General features: G+C 40.3%; 1 protein-coding gene across 1 annotated transcript; it reads right to left on the bottom strand.

The window, feature by feature from the left end:
* Positions 1–4,377: 4,377 nt before the first annotated feature.
* LOC144769929 (olfactory receptor 5AR1-like) lies at positions 4,378–5,340 on the bottom strand. Its single transcript, XM_078654119.1, has one exon. It carries the CDS (start codon positions 5,338–5,340, stop codon positions 4,378–4,380), a length of 963 nt encoding a protein of 320 aa, XP_078510245.1.
* Positions 5,341–17,139: the final 11,799 nt, after the last annotated feature.

Raw genomic sequence — 17,139 nt, 5'->3', positions numbered from 1 at the left:
CTCGAACAGTGCCGACCAGCATGGCCTCCATGGAAGATCTCTGTGCCATGTTAGTCAATCTAAAAAGGGAAATTACTGCCTCACAGGCAGAAACTGCTGACCTGGCTAATTGGGTCAAGCAAATGCAAACCAGATTGGAAACCCTGCATTTTTCTACGCCACTGTTTGATAGGCCCAACAGGACTTGCCCATATCTTTCAGTGACAACACCAGCGGCTGTCCCGTTAGCTGCCCTTAAGCAATTTTTAGGAGACCCAGCCAAGGTTCCGATACTTTTAATATGAATACATTTACATTTCATAGTGCATCCCCAAGCAGTTCCTGAAGCTCAATCAGGGTTTACATTTCTGAACACATACTTGAGAGGTGATGCAGTCGCTTGGGCCATCCCATTAGTGAATGAGGATAGTTTTCTATTATACGACTGGTCATGCTTTAAGACAAAATTTCAAAAAGGTGTTTGACAGAGGGACCATAACCGTGATGACGACAATGCCTCCTCCATGGACATTGCCAGCTTTCTGGCCACTTTGAACTTTACCTTCTCAGACAATTTCTACAAAATGTCTTCTAAGTTCGAAGGCAAGCCGAGGCCAGGCTCAACCCACTTTTTTTATCCAAACTGTGATCCATCATGGTCGGCCATAATTTTAAACATTTCCCCGATTATGCGCAACAAGATGTCCACGGTTGGCACTTTGAACTTTTAGGTGTTAGATTTCACTTTACTTGTTGCCTCTAAGCTAAGCCTGACTGATTTTGTGCCAAGCTACCAGAGGGTTAACTGTAGGTGAAAGTGGCTTAACATGGAGTAAAGTGAAAAGGTTACCTTATATGCACATAAGGAATCTTCTTCTTAACAGGTAGCCAGATGGCATAAGAGGGTTCAAAGAAGAAGAATGTGCCGCATCTAGGCAACCATGGACTCCCAATTGCGTAGAAAATTAGTCTACAGCATTCCTGATTTACACCAGTGTTTACTGTGGAAAGTTTATTTGAGTGGAGTATATCACAATTTAAATATATAAATTGGCTTTGGAGGGGTGGCATGAAGTTTGTCCAGCCCATTATTCAGAACTATAGGAGACAAAGGGAAATTGGGGTTGTTCTACGTGTGATACCAGTATACCTTAATCAAGGAAATGGAATGGTTGGGGTGAGGCAGGAGGTGGGAAGTATAGATTAGGGCAGTTATGGTGGTATGTACTGTAAAATTCACCTCTTAGCTTCAGTTGGTACCTCTGTAGGTTTTTAGGGGTCAGTTCTGCAGTGTGCAGTGGTTGTGTGACAGCAGTGAGGTTCAGGAGGTATTTGTCATGCATTGGGAGAAGAGAATTATGTAAATGTAAATGTAAATGTAAATGTATAGGCATTTATATAGCGCACTACTTACCCGTAGGGTCCCAAGGCGCTTCGACCGCTGCGAAACCCTTCCTGGCTTCCCTGAGAGATGGTCCCTTAATGGGTATCTCCAGGGTGAGACCAGGCATCCCCAGCGGTCTGATGGGGCCGTTAGTGAAGATGAGGCAAGCTAATGCCCAGAGTTGCCGAGTGTGAACGCTGATCAGAGTGGGCACCGAGGCGAGAGAATTATCGAGTCCGCTGACCCTGGTCCAGAAACCACTTATAAATTGAAGTGGGGTAATTTTGTGTGCTGTACTGTCTCTGGGCCCGATTCACAGAATGAATTTAAGACTAAATCCTAAATGTTCTACTATTTGGTATTCACAGAGTGAACTTACTACTTTCGGGATTCACAGAATAGATTTAAGACTACTAACTTTACGTCTGCACTCGGGCCATAAATTCCGGCCTGGAGGTGGAGCTTCTGGCTTGGGGGTGGAGCTTACAACCCGGAGGTGGAGCTTGCGGCCCAGAGGCGGAGCTTCCGGCCCAGAGGTGGAGATTTCAGCCATGGCTAAATCCCCACCTCTGAGCTGTAAGCTCCACCTCCAGGCCGCAAGCTCCGCCCCCAAGCCGGAAGCTCTGCCTCCGGGCCGGAAACTCCGCCTCTGGGCCAGAATTTAAGGCCCGAGTGCGGACGTAAAGTTAGTAGTCTTAAATCTATTCTGTGAATACCGAAAGTAGTAAGTTCATTCTGTGAATCCCGAAAGTAGTAAGTTCACTCTGTGAATCCCGAAAGTAGTAAGTGCATTCTGTGAATACCAAATAGTAGCAAGTTTAGGATTTAGTCTTAAGTTCATTCTGTGAATCGGGCCCACAGTGACTTCCATTGATAGATATGGCTCTTCAGATGAACTTAGGTGTGAAGTTGGAGGAATGATTTAGAGAATAGATGAGACTTCTGGCTACCTTCAGTCCCAAGAAGGCAAAGAGGGCAAGGGTGCAGGAAGAACACCCATTTGTTGAGGGGTTTTCTGGTCACTGTAAAAATCAAAGGAAACCAAAAGGTGGAGTGATGTCCAAAGCTTGGGGTAATTTATGAAATAGATGGATGGATTACAGGATATTGATAAACAGTCAACCCCGGACTTGATGCTGGGACCTGTCGGTTGGGACATGGAAGACCAGTACATTACATTGAGGTTTGGGGCCAGCAGGCTCAGAGCAGGACTAGTAGGACTCAAGAAAGATAAAAGTCCTGAATATGAAATTTGAAAAATTAAGAAAAGGAATAGTACTTAGAACCAAAGAGGAGTGTGGGTTTATTTGTTTAAAGGGTCAGTGGAGTTATAGGTGTATCATGTATGTGGTTAGGGCTGCCAATGGCACACAAGTTGTGTTGTTAAATCTGTCTTGCCTCAGGAATAGAACAACCTCAATACAGCGGTAAGAGCATGCTTGATTGGGAGACCAGCAGAGTACATCCAAGCAGTAATCCACAGGATAGACTCAGGAATCCTTCCCGGGCCCTCCCTCAGGTCTCAGTCACCGATCTGGTAGCGTGTGAATGGTGTTGCAGTTCTCCTTTGTTCTTACAGTTTTAGAACTTGGTGAGGGCAACCCTGGGGCCACCTGTCTCAGGAGCACCTAAATGTTCACCTGAATGCCATGGATAGCAGAAGTGACATCATGCACCTTTCACCCTGAATGACATCACATGAAGTGACAGCATATGACATTTAATCCGATGACATGATAGTACATGACAGCCTCTGGGCGTTTGCCATGCTAAAATTACACCAGGTGACATCAAAGTGGAGTGAAAATGTTAACTAGAACACATTAGATACTCAAATAATTAATAATCCAAGTCCTTTTGAAAGTGCTCCACTTACATTGCCAGACTGAAACAGTGTCCTCAGAATAGGGCAGCACTGAATGAAAATATGTGAAGAATTTGTCCAAACGTCTTATAATAGGGCGCGTAACCCTTCAACTATTTGTGCAACCGCTCATTATATAAAAATGGATACAATTGTTGGCAGCTCATTATGTGACAAAAGTGCCCCTTAAAGACCCAGTTAATTGGTTTGAAGTTGGTTGGCATACAGTCCCCAAAAAACAGTATTTAAAGGGTGAGCTCCTAGTGGCTGCAGCTCCTCATGACTGAATATCATTGCTGATGGGAACTTTCTATGGAACAAGGACAGGCAGGAGTATGGAGGGGACAACAGAATATTTCTCCCTGATCTCTAATCAATACTCGGCTCCCTCACTGCAAAACCAAGGCGTTCAGTGGGGCATCAAATGTCCATTGGCATGACAAATAAGGAAGGGAGAAAACACTGACCTAGGTAACCACTGAAGTGATGTTTATTGGTGTTTCATCTCCATGGGATGCAGAACTAGTTGACCACCCTAATAATGTCCCCAGAGGAGCTGAATTTCTATTTGGGTGCAGCCACAGAAAAAGGCAAAGCCACCGCTGAGGTAGACCCATCCAGGTGGTCTGAGGGGAAGTAGAATTCAAATCCTGGGAGGCAGATCAGGTGTATCCCCATTTTTCCTGGTCTCAAGGTATTTGAAAAACCCTTGCATGAGGATAACAAGGAGGTTGGATGGAAGTGTACCAAGTTAAGTTTTGCCTTTTTTTGTGTAGTGAATATTGATCTTAAATGTCACATTAATCAGTTAGTTTTTGACTGCGGTACCTTATTTTGGGAGCGTATTTCTTCGTCTTTCTCTGTACCCTCCTTTTGTATGATTTGTTTCTTAGCAGAGGAATCGGAAACTCCATGGGTGTGACGCCACAGTCCATAACACATTGTAGTAAGTGATGGCTTAGTTTACATTCATGTGAACAAAATCCTTAGTTATTTCCTGTCATCGTTTGACCAGTTTTATGTTGATAAGTAAAGTAACATTTCATTTCAATAATGTTTTTCTTTTGGTATTAGTGTTATAAGCAAACGCTGTTAAGACTTGGGGCATGACCATAGATAAGTATACTTTTTATATGTACAGCTTGAACTATTAAATTAATGCAGTGCAGTGTGTCTGCCTCAGTTTCCCAATAGCTTTTTCAAAAGCACCTTTTACATCCTTGTTTCTCAAACTGTAAAGAATTGGATTCAACATTGGAATGACAACTGTATACATTACAGCAAAGAGCTTGTCTTTGTCTAATGAGTGCCCTGAGGTTGGTTTCATGTATACACCAAGCTCAGTTCCATAGAACAAAACAACTGCAGTCAGATGAGAGGAACATGTGGAGAACAACTTCTGTCTTCCTGTGTTGGAGGGAATTTTCATGATACGTGAGATGATTAGCACATAGGAAGTTATTGTTAAGATGAAAGGACCAAATCCTACTACAATACCTTCTCCAAAAGTTGCGATATTTATGAAATATGTGTCTGTACAAGATAGTTTAAGAAGAGCATTAAAATCACAAAAGAAATGATTGATTTCATTCGATGCACAGAAGGATAAATTTGATACCAAAACAACATGTGCGATAGTGTCAAGAAAGCCTATTGTCCAGGATGTTACAGTCAATGTAATCATGGCTCTTTTATTCATGATAGATGCATAGCGCAGGGGTTTGCAAATTGCAATGTACCTGTCATAGGCCATGACTGACAGCAAGTAAAACTCTGTGCTGATGAAGGAAGCCATAAAATATAATTGAAGAATGCATGCGGAGAAATGTATGAATTTGTCAGATTCCTTGGCTTTCAGGCAGACCGCCAGCAGTTTTGGGATGGTGACCGTAGTGAAACCAATATCTAGGAAAGATAAGTTAATAAGAAAATAATACATGGGAGTTTGAAGATGTTTGTCAATGCATATTAATGTAATAATGACAAGGTTTCCAAGAAGAGTAAATAAATACATGAGTAAGAACAAAATGAAAATTGGAACTTGAAGCAGAGGATTTTGCGATAATCCCAAAATTAAAAATTCACTCAAGAGAGTCTGATTCGACTTTCCCATAATCTCAGTGCAGTGTGGTATTTTTCAATGAAAAAAGGAAGATCTGGGGAAAAAACAAAACACGAAATTATGAAAAGCAAAAGAAAGATATTGCAGCTGAATGAAAAAGCATGCATCTGGATAAATTGTTGTCATCTGTTTGCAGTGCATTAACAAGCATTTGCAATGCAATAGATCTCACATTACTGAAAGTTTGAGCTATTGGCGTTGCCAATAATAATGCCACACCAATATCTCAAACTTTAAGTAATGTGAGAATAATTGCATTGCAAATGTTAGATTTTCAATTTATTTATTTTTTAAGCATTTGCGGCATCTGCACTTTAGCTTCAGATGTTTAAAGATAAAGCATTAGGATCCACGATTTGCCAGAAAAGTAAAGAAATTGAAAAAAAGCTGTGAGGCACATATGAACCCAATGGCATTTTGGAGTCAAAATCATGCTGATATACTGGCCTATAGGGCTAAATATTTATTCTGTTTAGTATGGAGCTAATCGCAGACCAAACTCAAATCTGTGGCTGTGATGGGAGCAGCACAAACTGGATGTTGTGGCCATGCAAGAATCAGAGTAAGAGTGCGGACTCCAGCCACTGGGAACAAAGCACCATATTATCAAGAAAGGGCGATACATTATTGCCGCATTTATCGGCAGGAAACTGCCGCTAAAGCGAAGATAATGGGCTTGATAATATGCCCTTGTGAATTCCCATAGAAGCCCAGGTTCTGGTGTTTACCTGGGCTTCTATGGGAATTCCCAAGGGCATATTATCAAGCCCATTATCGCCGCTTTAGCGGCAGTTTCCTGCCAATAAAAGCGGAGATAATGTATCGCCCTTTCTTGATAATATGGGCCAGAGTCACTAAGGAAGTGGGATAAGAGTGCAGGGCACATACAACAAAGAAGTCCTTAGTCCTTTCCAGAGATGTAAAAAGAGATCACTCAACCTCCTGATAGGCAATGCCTCCAAAACAGACACCTAACAAATACACATAGACACCCACCCGCACTCTAAAGTTATTGTCTGACTATCTAAAGGAGGAGTATTTGGAGAGATGATTGACCAGGCCAATATGTCACCTGAGTGACCTCATGTTGAGAGGTCACGGGGGCGTTACAAACAGAGGAACTCAAATGAAAGTAAAATATAACATGATGCTACAGCTGCGACCTCAGATGTGGTCTCTCTCTCTTGCAATATAGGAGATTGTTAGTTCATGGCTGCTTAAAAGCAAAGGTTAGTTGAAAAGATGCATTCAGAAAATAATTGAAAGAGGAGACTAATCGGGCAATTCAAGGGTACCATCGGAATGTTAAAAGGTGCAGCCAATTTACAGGATGGAACTGAAAAAGAGGAGGCTGTAGAGGCCAAAGGGAAACCATTTATTAACCTCTCGCTATAACGTTACTGGGACAAAATGTATCTCCCTTTCTCACGCACTCTGCAGAAGCCAAATCTGGCCAGCAGAGAGACACTCTACAGCCATATGTCAGGGAGTTTCACAGTTGGAGATATGGTCATAAAGCTGCAGCAATGACTATTTCTTCAGGGCAAACATGATTGAACTGTTTGAACAGCTAGCTGCGGTCACATGTTTTAGTTATGTAACACACATCAGTAGCACGGGTTGCCCCGGGGAGCAAAAGTTCAGGAGCAGTGCTACAATATTGCAGGCCGACACTGTGAGCTGTGTAATCTACGGGCATCCGACTGCTGCCGTAATACTGTGAGCACTCTTGCTGTTGTGACCTGGACAGCAGGAGCAGATCCAAGGGTCATGGTGCTGAGCGGTTTAGCACAGTGAGGGTGGGACTGTGCGGCAGCTGTGAGTGGGTGTAGTATTGATGAAGCAAGGACTCGTAGAAAAGAGACTTGCTTGGAACAATCCTCTTGTTTAACTCACTAACAAGTTATTAAACAATGTTTTGTGAATAACTAAAACACACCACATTCAACACGCGGGTTAGTGAAGCTTGTTAATGTGTGTACTAATGCGGATAACAATGAAGATGGACTAATACCGCTCTAAACTGGGAAACTGTTGTGCGCATGCGTCCACTGCATCTACGTAGTTAATGCTTGGAGGGAAATTCTGGCGCATGAGCAGGAGATACGAAAATGGAGTCTTGAAGACTCGTGTGCATGACATCTGCTTGTTTGAACTATATCGAGTGGTTTTTACTAATTCTAATGCAGGAAAAGACATAAATAAAGAAACTGGGTTAGAGTAGAGGTGGGTGGTATACAGTGCGAACAATTTATTTGTGAAAGTAACATCTGTTGTTTTACTTTATCACTAGTGAGTATTTGGGCCTCTCTTACATAACGGGCCTGAATAAAGTGACGCGATGCCTGCGCATGCTAGCTGAGTAAAGCCATAAAGGCCACGACTAAGATGTTGAGCGGTAGCCAAGATAGTGTGTTACCAGCATTGGAAAGGATGGTGCAGAGTTCAGCAATGAGATGTTCTATTCATCGTAGTGTCATTAATGTTTCAAAATGGATACATGTAGTGGATAGGAATACATTTATGAATAAAAATTAAGGGGATGGGTTTACGAATAGTAGTTGAACCGATTTTAATGACATGTAAGCATGGTGTGATGGAGCTTCCCCCTTGCCTGACCAATCAGATTTTGTATTTTTAAGATATGGAAACTTTAGTGGGTGGAAAATTAAGAACGAAAAGTTTTTTAAAGATAGTTTTAGTTATCTAGTAAGAACTGAGGGTACAGAGATGAAGAATTGCTGAATGCAGAGTCTGAATGAGATGCTGCTGGGAGAGATGCTGTGAGATGCTGATGAAGAGCCAAATCCAGAACCTGAAGCAGAATTTTCTATCCTAATTTAATTAGGTTAGATCTGAAGTTCGCTGAAGAATCTTGAGGAGGAAGAGAGTGTCAGGGGGGCGACGCAACCGTCTGTATTCTAGAGAGTTCATCTATTCTGTCCTGATTCCTGACCTGAAGTCTTTGTCTCCTGCCCTATTCTGGGGGACCTTTACCAGCCCTTTGGCCAGGGGGATAGTCTTTCACACCATCCTTTAATAACTATTATTTTCGGGTATTTGTTGATGTCCTTTTCTCTCTGTCCTCTCCCTTTCTGAGCATTGATTATTGTATGAGTCCGAAGTATATGATTGGTGTTTTTTAATTGAATTTTCTCTCCTATGAATGACGGTGACTGCACTGTATTTTAAAATGGTTCAAATGCATTTATTTAGATAAAGATTTAAAACATTTGTGAGTTTGTAGTTATTTACATCGAATAAAAAAACAGTTAGTTTTATGTTATTGTCACCATCAACTAGGTCAACTAATGGTCCATTGACCAGAGGAAAGAACATCCTGAACACTGTGGAAATTACAAACTTGACCCCAGCGGTTTTACGCACTGTGAGTTTATGGGCCCAGGTGAGTATATGGCAGTGGATTATCTGTTGTTGTTGAACCACTGGATCCGTTTTCTGGTAGCAGAGTTATGGTTATTATTGACTAGTTTGGTGATAAGTATTGATTATTAATTATTGATTTATGTTTAACAAAGGAGTTAGCATCTTGACTTATGTTGTCTAGAAGCACAGGTACAGAGGTTGCCTGAGCATCCCGGGAATGGATGAATAGCGGGTGGTGATAGAAGCCATACTGCAGGAGGTTACTCATCTGTTTTTGTAACACTAAGAAGCTACGGAGGGCTGGCAGTGTCGTAATAGGGATTAAATAGTGTAAAATTAGAGTGCGAATGAGAGCAAAAGGGGTTCACTGGTGAAACTTTGGCCTCATTTCCCAATACGGGTGACTCTGAAGGAGTAACAGGTTCTTCTGAGCTTGAATGAAGGGTAAAAAGGGGTTTTACTCGTAGTGAAAGGAATTCTGGAATAAGTCATAATCTATCCTGATTTAGTACAACAGACAGAGTAGCGAATGTTTTTATGTTGTTACTAACACATTTTTAGTATTACCTTGTGAAGGGAGGGTCAGTCGCAGGAATTGTACTGACATCACAGAGAGGCGCGTTTGGATTGGTCGAAGAAGCGGGCATGAGAAAGGAGCAGATTGTAAAGGGAGGGTCAGTAGTGAGGAGCAATACTGACATCACAATAAGGCTGCGCTAGTATTGGTTAGACGAACAGCGCAAGCCTGAATTTTGATTGGTTGCTAGATAGAACGTTTGTTAGGATTGGTTAAAAGAAAATTGTATGCTGGATTCTGATTTAATAGTTGGTGTGAATCACGCAAAAATATTTCGAGACATAAGTAACAGAACTCGAGGATTTACGGAAGACTCTGTCATATATCGTACATCTAGAATGTATGGAGAAAAGAGGAAGATGTTAATAAAGAAAATTAAGAATTTTTTTAAGAAAGATAAGCCTATGTTGACAAGGGAAGGAATTCCTATTCCACCGCCAAAGACGCCTGCTTCATTTATGATGATGGAAAAAGGATAGCATACATGTGTATGGCTAGATAATTGGATAGAGTATACAAAAGGTGATGGTGTTTTAGCTTTCCCAGAACATGGTTCGTTTATTGGGAGAATTTTTCAGAATTTGAGAATCAGAATGAATGATCTAGAACCAAGACCTAGGTTAACTCAGTGTGAGGCTTTGGAAGAATGGGAAACTGAAGCATTTAAATGATAGAAATTCAGAAGTGCAAAGAAATTTAGAGGATTTTTTTACCTTGATATCATGTGAGGATCAGATGAAACAATGGTGAAGAGTGATGGTATCAGAGGGTTTATATACATTGATAATGGCTGAAGAGCAGTCCGGAAGCAAGTGTAAGGAAAAGACAAAACACATGAATGTGTCAGGATATGGAGAATCATATGATGAATTATTGGAGGTTATTTTAATTAAAAACCTTCCACCGTGTCAAGAGATACCTAGTAAAGTCAATCCGAGTGCTCCAGTGTTGGGAACACCATTGGTTCCACAGATTCTTCATGATACATTGAGTGCTAGGGTGTTACAAGATAGCAAGAAAGACGTTTTAAACAAAACTAGAGAAAAATTAGTACAGAAAATAAGTCAGTTGAATTTAAATACGGAAGCTTTGACAGTGCCAGTGACAATTGGACCAATGATCGATTGTATGGAGATAAAAAGAGTACTCCGAAACCACAAAGTGTAACAGTTCCTTTAAGTAATTTTAGAAAAGAGATAGTGATGTCTGATGATCAAGCTTGAGAGAGTGATTCAGTTATTTCATTAATGGATCTTCCAATTATGGAACCTTTAACTGAGACCCCAAAGAGAGTTACACCAGAAAATGCAAAACAAAAGATGTATACATTCCCTATTGGAGCTGGAGGCTCAACGATGGTTACTCCTGAGGACTTAGAAAGGTGGGCACAGGGCATAGAAAAATGATATTCACAACCAAAGGTTTTAGATTTTAGTAGATTGAAAGAGGATTTAGAAGAAATGATAGCCGTTAATGTAAGCACATAAAGATTGAACATTTATAGTGAAGAAGAATCGTTGTTTTTGTGTAAAAGCATAACGAGAAGAGCAAAGATTTTTCGTGAGAGGCTAACAGAAGTTGCTTCAGAGACTGGAATAGACATAGAGAGATCAAAGTTGTTGCAGAAACCATATCGAGTGGAATTTACTGAAAAGGATTTAGAAAGTATAAATGCTTCTGGTAAAAGACTTCAAATAAAATAATTAATTAACATTTTGAGAAAATGGGGAGACATTGATATTTGGAAAACTAGATGGACAAGGAAGAAAGAGGAAGCACAAGCTAAAGAAGCATTGTCTGCATTCCCAATGAGAGAATCAGAAAAGGTTGAAAGGGTATGTACAATGAGGGAAGTACCTGATGGTGGATATGTTCATGTTCCTTGGAGTAGACAGGATATTTTGTCATTTATGAATAATTTCCCTATTTTGAGAGAAAAACCAGTTGAATGGTACAAGCAAGTGGAAAGGTTTGTGAAAGTTTCAAAGGTATTGTTGAAAGATTTGGATGGTATATTTGACATTGTGGTACCAGCTGATTTATGGACAGAATGCAAGATTACGGTTGATTGGCCAAATGAAGAATATGCAAGGGATTCCAAAAAAGGAGCACCATTAGAGGAGGTGATAAAGAAATATCACTAAGTAATTACTTTCTTGAAAGGGAAAATCCCTCCTAAAGAGACAGATTGGGTGAAGATAGATAGAAATTCTCAGGAGCAGAAAGAGTCTGTACACGCGTACCTTGAAAGGTTGCTACAGGTATTTAAGAAGTATAGTGGATTTGAGATCATTGGTGATAAGGATATGGCACATTTTGTATATCGGTTTGTGTATGGTCTGAAATCAGAGATTAATCAGATGGTTCAACAGCACGTGTTGTGCTGGCAGAGTAAGACAATAGTCATACTATTGATATATGCAAAGTATTGCGACAAAAACATTGAGGCAAAACATAGAAAGTTAAAAGAGAAAATGATGTGGACATAGGTGAATTTGGCAAAGCAGCAGGAAGCTAAATTATTTCTCAGACTGATAATGAGATGAAAGATCAGAATCAAGTTGAACAAGTGTTGAGTGGTGGTAAAGGACGAGGACAAATGAATAGAGAGGAAGCAAGGGAGAAATGTATTTGTCATGCGTGCGAAAAGGTTGGACAATGAAAGAACGAAGGTAAGGTTGTCCAGAATAATAATGGGCGAAATCAAAATTTAAATCAGCAGATGCAGAATGAAGTGGCTGTGAAACAGCAACAGCAGCAGCAGGTAATTACTCCACAGTATCAGTTGCCACAGCCTCCTATGTCAAACCATGTGAACATGCAAAAATATAGTGCGAACACCGGATTTCAAGGAGAAATTGGTAAGAATAGCCCTGTGATTTCAGATTTTTTTTTTCAGAATGACGATGAATCTGACTGTGCAATGATGGTGCCTGAGGGGAGAGGAAGAGGAGTGCGTGCTTGGTGCATCCTTGCAGATAGATCAGGCAGGTCCATTTATTGATGGGAAAGTTGTAGGTAGTAACATCACTTTTCTATTGGACACTGGCGCTACCCAGTCTACTGTGAGAACAGCAGACATCCCAAACCTACCCCTCTTGGGAGAAAGCATCCAAGTTGTAGGAGTGTTGAATAAACAGATTAGAACCCCAGTTACAAAACCAATGGAAGTCCATATTGGAAATTTTAAAGACATACATCGGTTTGTAGTGTGTGACTCAAGCCGAGTAAATCTGTTAGGGAGAGGCTTATTGTGCAAAATGAATTGCACAATCTACTGTTCGCCTGATGGTGTTGCTTTCCAAACACCTGATGAGGATGTTATTTACAAGATGATTTTAGCTAAGCAAGGTACAGAAGTAGATGAAATGTTTTCACTAGTAACTGAAAATGAATTACTAGAAGAATTGAGAGACACCGTAAATCCAGAGGTGTGGGACTTTACAGGAAAGGATGTAGGGCTAATGGCGTAGATACGGTGAAAATAGTGGTGAAAGAAGGTGCAGTTTATCCAAGCACAAAACGTGCAAAATGAATCCAGAAGTGAAAGCAGGAGTTGCTACAGTGATTGAACAAATGATCAAGCAAGGAATTCTGAAAGAAATAGTAGGGAGTCCTTGTAATTCTCCAAATATGGGACCTAAAAAGCCTAGTGGCAAATACATAATAGTGCAAGATTTGCAAAAAATGTATAAGATTGTAGTGCCTTGTTGTCCAGTGGTGCAAAATCCAGTGGTAATCCTTTATCAAATACCATGGAATGCAAGTTGGTATACAGTAATTGGTTTGTGTCAAGCATTCTTTTCTATACCTTTGCACCCGGATAGCCAGCATTTTTTTGCCTTCCGGTTTGGGGATCGTGTGTTGGCATGATCCCGAGTTCCTCAAGGGTACACAGAGAGTTCCTCAATTTTCAACCAAATCCTGAAAAAATGTTTAGAGTCATTAATCATGCCTGGGAAATCAGTTCTGGTTCAATACATTGATGACTTATAGGTGGCATCAAAGACACGAGAGGATTGTGTCTCTGACACAATTGCATTACTGAACCATTTGGCCGAAGGAGGACATAAGGTGTCCCCAGAAAAATTGCAGTTCTGTCAACAAAAGTTAGATATTTTGGGCATAAAATAGAGAGAGGAGTTAGAAAAGTGACACCGGAAAGAATAAAAATAATCAAACAGATGCAACTACCTCAGACGCAAAAGGAGATGAGAATGTTCCTTGGAGTCGTTCGGTACTGTAGGCAGTAGATCAATAGCTTCTCCCTGCTAGCGAAACCATTGATACAATTGACTCGGAAAAGAGCGAAAGATCCAATTGATTTAAATGACAAATGTTTTGAACCATTTGTGAAACTGCAAAATCTGTCTGTGTGAGTCCCCTGCCTTAGGTATGCCTTATTATTCAAAAGAATTTGCGCTGTTTTGATGTGAGATAGAAAATGGTGCACTTTCAGTTTTGACTAAGAAACATGGAATGAGCCGACGTCTAGTGGCGTATTTCTCTGCCACCTTGGATCCAGTGGCTTCCGCATTACCTGGCTGCTTAAAAGCAGTAGCTGCTTCTTGTGTGAGTTAGGATCAAAGTGAATCGATTGTGATGGGACATCCAGTTAAGGTTTATGTGCCACATTCAGTTTAGATTCCTTTGACAAGAATGTGAACACAGTACCTCACTCCTAGTCGGTTGACTAAGTATGAAAGAGTGATTTTGGGAGCAGAAAATGTGACAGTGATAAGATGTACAATAATGAATCCTGCCACATTATTGCCAGATCCATGTTGTGAAGTAGTGAAAGGTGAGATTGATCATGATTGTCTGGATGTGACTGAATTATGTACTAAGCCCCATCCTGATATAAAATAAACTCCCTTGAAGGAATCTCATCATGAATTGTTCGTTAATGGGTCATGCCTAAGAATGGAAGAAGGAGGGCTAAGTGCTGCATATGCTGCATGTAAAATAACAGGGGTATTAAAGCATCCTGTTTACTGGGAGTCAAGTCTGCACAGGTATCCAAATTGGTGGCCTTAACAAAGGCATTCAAAATTGGGAAAAATTGGAAAATAACCATATTTATGGATAGTTAATATGGTTTTGGGGTTGTGCATGACTTTGGCCAACTCTGGAGGCAGTGGGGATTTCTTACTTCTTCAGGATGTCCTATCAGAAGTAGTAAAAATGTAAAGGATTTGTTGGAAGCATTACAATTGCCAAAAATAATAGGGGTGGTTAAATGCGCTGCACATCAGTCAGGAAATTACTCTGTGACGGAAAGTAACAGGTACGCAGACAAAATTGCTCAATACTGAGCGAAAAAATAAATGGCAATTAACATAAAAGTGGAAATAGGTGAAACCAGCTGCCAACTTATGTATTTTTTTTAGTTCCAGAAACATGGGATGAGGTCAGACAGATGCAAGAAGAAGTTGAGGAAAAGGAAATCTGGATAAATTCAGGTTGTACAAATAGGACAGAAGATGAAGTATGGGTGTACTTAGATGGCAGACTAGTCATGCCAGATTGCTTACTCTCTCAAATGGCAAGAGTTGGTACAATCCAAATTTGAGGGTAGTCGCAAAATGTCTTTGCCAAAGATGCTTGATCTGTCAGCAGCAAAATCCAGGCAAGAAGACAGTGGTTAGATGGGGAAAAATTGGAAAGGCAGAAGGACCCTTTACCAGAATGCAGTTAGACGTCATCAAGTTGCCTCCATGCAATGGATTGAAGTATATACTTGTCATAGTGTGCCTGTTCTCTAGATGGGTAGAGGCATACCCCACAAGAAGAAATTACAGGCTCACACCTCATTTTAACAATGAGATAATTTGATTAATCTGTGCTGCATTTGACATTGAACAAAAACTGCACTGTGCTTATCGTCCAGAGGCTTCTGGAATAGTTGAACAGCTTAATGGCACAACCAAGTGAAGATTAGGGAAAGCATGGGCATCCACAATGCTAAAATGGCCAGATGCATTGCCTCTTGTACTGATGGGTCTCAGAAGTATTCCTGACAGGAAAACATAACTGAGTCCACATGAAGTGATGCTGGGAAGGGCAATGAAGCAAGCATTTGTTCCTGGGAATATATTAATGAATATAACTGATGATCTGGTATTGGACTATTGCAAAGGATTGGCTGAAATGGTGTGTTCAGTCTCCCAGCAGATCGGAGAAGACGCAGTTGCAAGGCAGCCAGACCAAGCGCGTGATTTGAATCCTGGAGACTGGGTGTTAGTGAAGAAACACGCAAGAAAATCGAGTCTTGCACCCAGGTGGGATAAACCATTTCAAGTCATACTAGTCACTACCACAGCAGTGAAGTGTGTAGGATTACCCAATTGGATTCATGCTAGCCATACCAGAAGTATTCCAAGCCCACTAGCAGAACAAGAGCAGCAACTGACCAAACCAACTGAATTGGTAGAAGCTGAAGGTTGTGAAGTCGAAGAATCTGGAGACAGATTCTGAAAGACAAATAGATCATGAACAACTGAGCGCAGGTCAAGAAGGGTGGATACCAGTGATTAAAATACCTGAAGCTGTTATCAAAACAAGAAGAACAAAATAAATTAGAAAGACAGGCAAGTAGAGAGGAAAAGAAATAAACAAAGCTATTCAAAAACCTGAACAGGGTGAGATAGAAGAAGAAGAAGTTCAGGCAGATGAAGTGCAAATTGAAATAAGACCTGAACAGGACCAGATAGATCTAGAAGAACAGGTTCAGGCATAAGAAGAGCAAAATACAATAAGACCTGAATAGGTGCAGACAGAAGAAGATCCAAATACAGAAAATACAGAACAAAGGGCCCGATTCACAGAACTAACTTAAGACAAAATCCTAAACTTACTACTTTTGGTATTCACAGAAGTTAGGATTTTGTCTTAAGTTTGTCTTAAGACAGACTTAAGACAGTCTTAAGACAAAATCCTAACTTAAGTCTGTCTTAAGACAAACTTAAGACAAAATCCTAACTTCTGTGAATACCAAAAGTAGTAAGTTTAGGATTTTGTCTTAAGTTAGTTCTGTGAATCGGGCCCATAGACAATTAGAGAGGGAAGAAGAACAAGAACAGATTGTGCCCAGAAAAAGTGAAAATAAAAGAACTTTAGAAAATGATAAAGAAGGTGAAAGTGCAGTTCAGGAGAAAAGAGTTAGAAAAGGTGAAAATTGGCCAGGTGGAGTAAAAAGATTAAGTTATTTCATACGGAAGTCAGAGAAGCAACCAGAACAAGTAAATGGAGTTTCAAGTCAAAGTAAATCCAAACAGCCAATAGCAAAATTCACTCGAAGAAGCCCAAGACTGAGGATTCTAAACAGAAAATATAAAGCCCGTGAGTGGACCTATGTAATTTTAGAAGAATTTGAAAATCTACATTTAGGAGAAGAATCAGAGGAAGTTCATTTTGCATGGATTGATGACAATAGGTTAAGACCACCTTAAAACGAAAGAGAGTAAATTGTGAATAAAGAAAGAAAAGAGAAAATACAGTTTCTCATATTAAAATGGCAGAAATTGAAGTTGCTACACAACCGAAACAAAGTATTAAAGGAAAATGTCTTAGGTTTTGCTTATTTAGTATTTTAGTTGTAATATTAGTGTGGTCATTTCTAACAGGGGAGTACCTTTGTTAATGAAAATAAGTAACATAAATAATACAATTACTAATGAGAAAGTAGGTAGAATAAAGGGAACTAAATTAGAAATTGATAGTCATCAGTGATGTCATTTGAGATGTCATCAGTGATGTCATCAGTGATATCACTGACCATGTCATGAATGATGTAATATGTGACATCATCACCAGTGGATTGTGGG

This window comes from Lissotriton helveticus, chromosome 7 (genome assembly GCF_964261635.1).
Source record: "Lissotriton helveticus chromosome 7, aLisHel1.1, whole genome shotgun sequence".
NCBI classification, from domain to species: domain Eukaryota; kingdom Metazoa; phylum Chordata; class Amphibia; order Caudata; family Salamandridae; genus Lissotriton; species Lissotriton helveticus.
The sequence above is the reverse complement of the archived record's forward strand: the minus strand, read 5'-3'. Positions and strand labels throughout refer to the sequence as shown.

Excerpts from the sequence above, each read along its gene's own strand:
- LOC144769929 (XM_078654119.1), bottom strand. The coding sequence starts at position 5,340 with ATGGGAAAGTCGAATCAGACTCTCTTGAGTGAATTTTTAATTTTGGGA.